The following is a 9,070-nucleotide window of genomic DNA, read 5'->3' as shown; positions in this document are numbered from 1 at the left end:
CGCTTTACACACGAACTTTAATGATATACAAAAACGCAAGAGCATCGAAGTTTTAAGCTCTTGCTCCCGGATATCACGCGCACTAAAATTCCCCTTCTTACAAATACTGGGTAGGAACTGCTGCTGTCTATATTCACTAAATACTTCAGCAACTTAAACTAAGGATTGCTTTATTAGCGTTGCTATCTCATGAACTGGGTAGCAGAGACTAACCTGGCACCAAAAGGCCTTGTTGCAAGCACTGACTTAAAAAGTTGTATGGAACGCACGTGAAGTTTTGTCATTGAGGCAAAGCTTTAAATTGATGACGGGCATAAAAGCAACAGTACAAAAGCTGATTGCCAAATTACTGGAAGGAAATTAGCAACAACGGCACAGTTAACATGAAAGCAGTATTGTTTCCGTATCCGCCACAGTTATATGATAATCTTTATTTGTTTCATTACGTACAGATCGCCCAAATGGGCGTAGTGTAGCGAAGACGAAGAGAGAGTTTCAGAAGCACTGTAAACAAATATAAACACAAACATACCCAGCAGCAATTCACGTACAAACACTTTCATGCACTTCGTAAGTGGTGGACATTGCCTGTAAAGTATGCTATGGTGTTGAACATACAATACTGCAATAGGGTTTGTGAAATCTTTCGACAGACTAGATCCGCATCTCTGACGAGGTGTCTTCAGAAGTTTTATGGCATGCTGAAAACGAGTAAATTTCCGAGAGCTCAATATTTCGCGAATTAAGCTAAAGTCAATGTTTAAGAGTTTGAGTAATTCACGAGTAATAAATTTCATGCAGACTCTGCAGGCCCTCTCTCTTGAGGCCTGCAAGATTGTAGCCTGCAAAAACTGTTACGTGGCTCGTGATACATGCTGCCCACTCTCTGCGAACCCGCAATCGTATAGGGACGGACCCGGCATTGGCAAAAAGGAAACAGAGGGTCGCTGTTGTTACTTAATGAGGATGTTTTTCAAACTAACTTGAATTTTTGCCAATTCAGCAGCCACCAACCTTGTAATAAACTTACTTTTTCTGCGTACACTCACCTCGTTCACGCGGCGACTAAAGGAACCTTACTTGCAAAAGCCTTGAAAAGTTATGTTGGTTTTGGCGCTTCTTGCTCAGTTCCAGATTTTTCACGAAGACGCTGGGCATAAGTAAGCAAGAAAACAGAAAATGAATGGAAACTTGAGCGCATGATGGTATGGTAGCACGGAGATAGAGTTGCTTCCTTTCTTTCCACTTCGAGTCGCAGAGGCGAACAATCGCTGACGTCAGATATTTGCCAAATTATGATGCGAAATTAATCGCGGGGTCTATTTCTCGCAACCTGTATGCGTCTGGAGAAGACGCGAAAATTAGTTACATCGCTAGAGTTGAGCTCTTTACAGCATTGGTTCTGGGATAGTTGAAAAAGCCGAAAAAAGGGCTGTAACTCTTTAAAGGCCAGCACCGAGCAGGGTCAGCAGCAGGATTTCGCCTCTTTTAGAATTTTCGCGATGAACTGGCGCTTGTTGGTAACCTCGTAGGAGCCAGTTTCTGTTATTCTAGGGGGTAAAAGTAATAAACGACAGACAAGAAAAAATTCCTTTGTTCGTGATTTGATTGTGCCATAAACACAGAAATGAGTGCTGACCGCCTTCTCGTCTACCTCCGTGTAGCTCCCTTTGTGTATTTTTTTCTTTTTCTTGAATTCACCTCAGCCTTCGTTTCTGCGAAAGAAATGTAAGGCGTCATGAAACGACAGTGTGTGCTTGTGGAGCTTCTCCTAGGCAGATTTGTTTTTCAACCTCCGCCTCAAAATGTTCACGCTGGTAGAAATTTTATTTATTCAGGTGGCATTAGGTCACAGCGATTTCTTTTTTTTACTGAAGAAGCAAAACTTTGTGATATGTGCACCACGTCCTGGGAACCCGTGAGGTGAGGGAGCAAAGTTTTTCAAATTATTTTACCCGTGAGTCTGTTCTCTCTGCTTCACGTATCTTTTAGAATCCAAGAGTTCTTTTAATTTTAAAACCATTTTTGTAATGAAAAATGAGCCAGTAGATCAGAACTTCAGAAGACACTGTTGGATGATAATTGGACTAGAAAGATGTTGGGGCGGCTGTTAAGCTTAGGTTTGCGCGCCACGCACGCGAATGAACAGATCGAAGAGACATCAGGCGGAAATTCACCCCGAATGAAAACATTTCGAGATGCTACTTGTGCGCTTAGATCAGCTAGACCCGGAACATAACTCGAAAGATGTTCTGAATGGGCATCAGGGCCAAGCCGTGAAGCACTGTGAATCGCATTAAAAGGTTCCGTTTGTATTGTGATCGGGCATATTAGCGATGCATTATTCTGACGCCAGTGCCTCATAGTATAGCGCCACAGCCGCCACGGAACGCAGAAAAACAAAAATTTAAAGAAAGTACACTGGTCCCAGGCTGAATTTCAGGGGTTGGACGATTGTAACGCGGAACAAGGGAGGAATTGCCGTTCAAAACTGACGAAAGTGGGCTATCACTCTCAGAAGTAGGCGGCATGGAGTTCGGGAATGCAGTATGATGGATTTGTAGTCTTAGAGACTAGATAGTGAAAGAAAATTTCTCAGCTGGCTGGCCAGACCACTGCGAACTTATCATTAGCGAAGAAAAATATGAAATTCACTACTGTTATACATAGTTGTCTTTACGGGCACGCTTCAGATGACTTACTTTAAAGGTAAGTGAAGTTAGCGAAAGTTACTCCTGCTTTACGTTACTATACTTGTCCAAAAGGGGCCCCCGTATTAATAATCAAGGCGTTTCGTTGTGTTTTAAGACAACGAAGCTAACTGTGTCACGTACCATAGTGGCGCTATGCACGGCAAAAGGATATACGGAAATGACACACAGTTAAATGCCATTTACTTATCGCTAATGGAACGCTCTATAAGAATCATAGCTTTGAACGTGTGATCATTTTTTTTTCATTTCGAAGATTTCCCATCTGGCATGGGAAGAGGCTCTCAATAAGTACCAGAAGAAAGGAGCTTTTCTTTCTAAAAACCCACGATGTATTTTCAGCACATAATTTTCATGGCTAACAGGAGTCAGTGCAAAGGAGTCGAGTAACAATTCTTTCAGCAAAACCTATAACGTAGTAGCCCTCTTCTTGACGTCTTGACCGAATCCACTGCACTAAAGCAGACAAAATGTTTAGAGCTTAATTCACTACACACTTTGCTGTGGTCTATGGGAACCATCAAGGAAAGAATATTTCCGGCTGCACTCTATGCTAATGGGGCGTTACAAGCAGTAATATTCATTACGCGCACTCCGTAATAAGTTTAGAATTGCGTTCGGATCTGCTTTGATGCACATGTGCGGCCAAGGATATCACGCGCCAAATCCAAGGTTTCATAGATTTTGAACAGGTACTGACTTCGAATGCAAAGAACATCTGGCAGTTCATTCGTCTGTGGGAAGAAAGTGGCCAAAAAATTTGGCGCACAATACCTTCAACCAAGAGTTCCTGTTTCATGATTAACAGTTACCTGTGAAATGATGGCAGAAGCACTGCGGTGTGCATGCAAAGTTATTTTGTTTTTCTTCATCGCTGACGTTCACATAGACAAAGAGCAGGAAGATAAAACATACCAGTTAAACTGCACTTAAAGGTACAGTCACCGTAAGTTCATTGGTGAGCAATAAGCGAAAGCTTTAGCATATAAGGCCACGCATATTTTAGCGCTGTAGTAGGGAACTCGCTTGTTCGAAGATACAAGCTACCTTTCTCTAATGCAATATTTGCACTGCATAAGCGCAAGAGAAGTCAGCAGCATGCACGCTTTCCCACTCTACTAAGTGCAAGACTAAAAACAAAAGCCGCCACAAAATGCATAATTTTCCTTTAATTAGAGCAGTTCTACCAGGTCTTCACCTCTCAGACCTTTCAAGGATTCCTCTAAGCCACGCATCCGCCCTCTTGCCTTGCCAGTGTGTGTGATCACGGGACGAGGCATATATAGAATCGGAGGGTAGAAGTCCATTTTATTAATGATTACTGCAATCCTCAGCCTGTATCGCATGCTATAATTTTAAGAGCACCAGCACACCGTTCCACATCGGCATGAAAACCAATTTCTCGAGCACTCTCTGTTTTTTTAACAGTGCATCATTCCGATGCACCGTCGAGCACTAAGCAAATTTTTGGGTTTTAAATGTACTTGAAGTAATTTTTTTGAGTGAGGTGGACATTCTTATGGAGCCCTATAGCAGTAAAGTAAAACAAATGCAAACACGTTCAACCCACTGGAAATAAATAGAACTGGATTGTCCGCTATCCCGACACGGATGTTGAAGATTCTTGATAATATGTTGCCAGCCGTTATTTAGCATCATGACCTAAATTTACCAGGCGACCAATAAAGATGTTGCGAATTTGCGGTGCTAGGTGGTTGCCCAACCCCAACTCTTTATGATGTTATTAAACAACGAGGTGGTTCTAATGCTCTGAGAATTTCTCAGGACCTTAGATGTGATTAACGTGATTGTTAATTTTATCCTCCGAATTCGACGATTGTGTATAAAGCGATGGCGGCGCGGAACATTCACATATAACAGGGTGCAGGCATTTATGAGGCCTTTAAACCGCGATAAAAAGTATGTGAATTGTATGTGCGATTCTGCTTATACTTGTCTGCACAGACGACGTGCTTGAACTGCTCGCCATGCAGTTCAGAAAGTTCAGAAGTAGAGCACGCAACCACTAGTTCGCACAAATTACATGTCATTTCTTGCTCGCATCGTTCTTGAACGTTAGGTCGCAAGGGGATCAACGCTGGGCGTTTCAAAAAATGTGTTGTATTTTTGTTGTTAAGTTAGTGCTGTGGTTGCGTGCTCAGTTCGCGCAAGAAAACACAGATCAAGCTTCTCAGTTTCTTGTGGTTACTTATTAAAAAGTATTTGGTTTCCCAGTTGATAGCGACGACGGTTCGCATTGTCGCCGTCTATAACTCCCGTAGTATGAAAACCTGGCACTCGACATCTCACTGCGCTCGGGCTCCGTATCACAGCGCACTCATTCCATGGGGCGAAGGCGTCATGTCTGCGCCGATGTCAGTCAACGCACACACGTGCAGGTCTGCTTGTACAACCCGGCACAGTAACCCGCCCGACGATGAATGCTGCGGCACAGACGATGACATGCGAATTGGTCCAAAGGGCAGCCGAAGCGCCAGCGTCCTGCAAAAAGGCGGCAGAATTTAGAACAGCGTATTTAGGCAAGGAGGGAGCGTGATCCAACTACGCAAACGCAAAAAAAGACCACTCTGCAAGGTAACTGCGATGTGCGTCCATCTAATACATCGAAAGTAAAAGAATGCCCTCTGCTTTATCGGATTACTGGATTGCACTCTCCACAGCACTTGGTTTATATTTTATTTTTTCAATTTAGAAGAAACTATCGTTAGCCATGAAGAACAACAATAATAATTTCGTATTCTACATTGACTATTGAAAATATTTCGTGTTGATAAAGATTTTTTACCGCGTGTCGCTGTGTAGCTTGAAAAAGCACTCACGGACTCTCATGTGGGCGACATCAGCTTTGTCTTCTTCGAGCGAAGCTGTGACAAGAACTCCTGCAAGAATTAGAACAGCACTCAGAGCTGAGAACAGAACTCAGAGCTCAGAAACAGAACTCAGTCTCTCTCCTATAGTACATAGGCTGTGGGAAGAAAATTTGAGTTGAGCTCAGGTGGGTCCTGTGTTTATAGGAATATTCAGCACTTCTGCACGACTCATATTGTCTGCAGCAGTCCTCATTAGGAATTCCGTCAGAACACCTTTGTCCGAAGCCATAGTAAAAGTCTCCTGAAAAGAAAAAAGTAAGACATTCCTGAAAATACTCAAGAGGGCCAGCTCTCCCTGAAAATAATGCCCAGAATTGAGCGCAACACATCTTTACGCAAATACTTAAGAGGTGCATATCATGGGAAGACTTTCGCTGCATCTCATAGTTTCTGAAGTGACCCCAAACTGTTGCTTTTTTTTCAGCGCTCGGATATTTGCCTACCGTGCCGACCTGGGTCAACTTACTTCACAAGTTCAGCCAACTAGGTGATTCGGATCGCCAGGAGCAAGACAACAAAGCCTCCAATACCTGCGCCATAGCGCCTATCACTGGACTCATCCGTTTCAAGCCGAGGGTTGCTTTTACAACCAAGCCCCTAAGAGGTGACTGAGATATCAGAATTTTTGGGTGGCTCAAATATACATCCATATACATACATAATATACATACATCCTGAGCTTCAAGAAAAAGGTGGAGCCCCGCTGAAGTTCGCCGCCACATGACCCATAAGTAACTTCTCTAGTACTTTGGACTGCAAATGTTTCACCAATTCCATTTCTGAGAACTCCACATTGAATGTATCATATCGGCGGTCATCTTTGAAAGCAGCAAATTAGGAGACTTAGAGGGTCAATTAACTGCTTCAATGCAATGAACATTAGCTTGCACATGAAACTATCGCATTATTGTGTAGTAGCGCTAGTCAGCACGTTTCATAACTGGCTGTGCCGTACTCGAAATTGCGATCACAAACTTATAACAATTCTATTAGTTTCGGAGAATGAATCATGGCATTAGGCTGTAAAAGAAACTAAGATAGCTGCCACTTTCGTCCAGAGGCCAACCGTAGGGATACGCGTGGGGTGACCGTTGATGCACAGGGCTGAACTGATCTGTAAGAATTTTACTGGGTTAGCAGACATTTCATTTTCTCAGTAGGTTTTTGTATTCGTGGCTTTTTTTGAAATCATGCGCACTCACCGGCAACCAGGACAAAGATAAAGGCAACGGTGAGCAGTTTCATCTTTCCTTACTGGATGATGTAATCTGCAAAAGATCGAAAGCGTTTTTAAAGCTGCATAAGCAATCAAATGTATCAAAATAGCGTCACAAAACAATAGCTGTGCCACTGATTGCTGCACTTTGACAGCGATAGCCATGCTGCCTCTTTGTTCTCCCTTTCCGCATCAAATGAGCCGACTCTCGGAGCTTTCAGATCAGTAGGATTACTCGTGTATCAAGCAGGTGGATGCGGGAGTTTAGACACTACATACTATGACAGCTCAGGTGAGCAGACAATGGGCGTCTTTATACACCGAGGACAGTTTCCCGTGAGTAATGGCTGTGAAACTACAAGGCAGGGTGTTGACTTCTGCTATGTAGAAGCATGATCGCGCATAATGTCGTAAAAAAAATTTTGACCGAAGCAGTGCCCTACTGGTTTCAGCATCCATCTCGCATGAGGAAGATGTGACGGTCGATCATCGGGGCTGGTAGTATATTGGGTACAAGCTTGCCCCTGGCGTTTTGCTCGGCTTATGGGCAGAAAAAAGCTTGGGAAACGGGTCTTTGACCCGATCATGCGTACAAGAGAAAAATCTTGTGTCGTGGTGCTGTTTGGTCAAACCTGCCCTTGAGCCCTTGCAGCGTATAAATTCATCACCAAGACCACCTCCGTCATCATATGTTTTATAAAATATCTCTTTAAAAGTTAATGGAAACAGGAACCTGAACCTAGGAAGGATAGGAGGACGGGGGGAGGGGGGAATTTGCCGCAGTGCTCGTACCATCCTTTCTATGCTTTCCTTTTTCATATATGGTGGATTTTAATTCGGCCAAAGCCCTCCCCTACGGCACCTCTTTCTCTCTTCCGCCCTTATATCCTTCCTTCATCCCTTCCTTCGCGGTGAGGTTAATATACCCACTCAAGGTTAATATACCCACTGGACCTTTCCTTTCCTCACATAGGATTCACATTTGCAACTTCTTGCAGCACTGAATGACTTTAGCGCATGAAAAATGTTGACGAAACAAGAAAGGGAGTACAACTAAATCAGGTATGCATTAAGGTATGCTTTTAAAATACATGGTTGTTATGTCTTGTTGGCAGTAAATTTTAGAACGCTTCTAATCCTCTATAACTTTTTTTTTTCATGGAGAGTATACGTGGTACGGAGCGCCTAACCCAGACTGCCTACTTGCCTTTATAGGAAGTAGGCCATGCGGTCGTCCCTGCTCCCTCGGCTCGAGGTCTGTGAAATAACACTCCGGTGGCCTTAAGCAGCCCGTCACTTCATACGAATTATGCTTTACGGGCGTCGCCTAGCGGAAGGCGTCCGTTAAAAGGAATTATTGCCCGCGAACTCCTAGTGGAAACACAGCTAAATCTACATACGTGCAGATTGAGCGCAATTTGTTGCTCCATTCCTTTTATATACGCGGAGCCTAGGTGGGGAAGGTTAGAAGAAAGATTTCAATGTATCTTTCTGTTAGGCGACGGCTGCTATGTGGTTGAATGCATATGCTTTCCATCGGAGTGACGCAGATGAAGGGAGCAACTACTTCATGGCTAATAACATATGAGGCGTGTAGCAGCTCCACCAGTCATCACGACTATAATGACAGGAAGTTTGGCTGTTACAAGTTTTCTTTCAAGTGAACAAGACCAATAAATCTTTCCTAGTGAGAATACCAGTTGCCTTTCGACAAAGCGACCGTGGACAGTAAAGAAACCAGGAGCTAAGAAAATTATTTATGGCGAGTTGCGTGCAAGCTTTTAAGTGCCGTTTTGTCGTTGTTACATGAAGGGGAAAATACGTCTAGAACACGCCATTTCTTCATACAGAGTTAAACTTTTGGACATTCGTCACCATCCTGACGCTCTAGTAAGGCTCCCTCAACTTCGGGGTCGGATTTCAATGCGTCTTTCGCTGCATTACAAAAGCCTTGTGATCAAGACAGCGCATTTCTTCATAACATCGTGCCAACCTTATGCTGCCAAATCCTCGCTAACTTAGAAGATTCTATTTCTAAGGCTGTTTTCTGCACTTGTTTTCAACTGTCTCGACAGAACCGTAGCAAACTGAAAATGGTGCAAAGAAACAATGGGGCACTTGCTTCATCAGGTCGACTCCTTGGCACTAATAGCTGCGCCGACGTTTATCGTTCGCAAACCCTTATATACCCCCACGCCTATCTCAGAGCCACAAGTAAGCGAAATTTGATGAGTCTTTTAACTCGAATTTTC

General features: G+C 43.5%; 1 protein-coding gene across 1 annotated transcript; it reads right to left on the bottom strand.

Annotated features, from left to right (window-relative positions):
- Positions 1-5,091: 5,091 nt before the first annotated feature.
- On the bottom strand, positions 5,092-6,847 carry LOC149353693 (defensin-1-like). The gene is made up of 3 exons (XM_089577388.1): positions 6,805-6,847; positions 5,552-5,611; positions 5,092-5,213 (listed from the first exon to the last, which is right to left on the bottom strand). Exons 1-3 carry the CDS (start codon positions 6,845-6,847, stop codon positions 5,092-5,094), a joined length of 225 nt encoding a protein of 74 aa, XP_089433514.1.
- Positions 6,848-9,070: the final 2,223 nt, after the last annotated feature.

This window comes from Amblyomma mixtum, chromosome 3 (genome assembly GCF_055824585.1).
Source record: "Amblyomma mixtum isolate Tamu chromosome 3, ASM5582458v1, whole genome shotgun sequence".
Classification (NCBI taxonomy): Eukaryota; Metazoa; Arthropoda; class Arachnida; order Ixodida; family Ixodidae; genus Amblyomma; species Amblyomma mixtum.
This window is presented reverse-complemented; position numbering and strand designations above follow the sequence as displayed.

Coding starts and splice junctions, on each gene's coding strand:
- LOC149353693 (XM_089577388.1), bottom strand. CDS start 6,847: ATGAAACTGCTCACCGTTGCCTTTATCTTTGTCCTGGTTGCCG. Junction 5,612..6,804: donor TATCTTTGTCCTGGTTGCCG/GTGAGTGCGCAT, acceptor TAATTCTTGCAG/GAGTTCTTGTCACAGCTTCG. Junction 5,214..5,551: donor TGTCGCCCACATGAGAGTCC/GTGAGTGCTTTT, acceptor GCCTTTTTGCAG/GACGCTGGCGCTTCGGCTGC.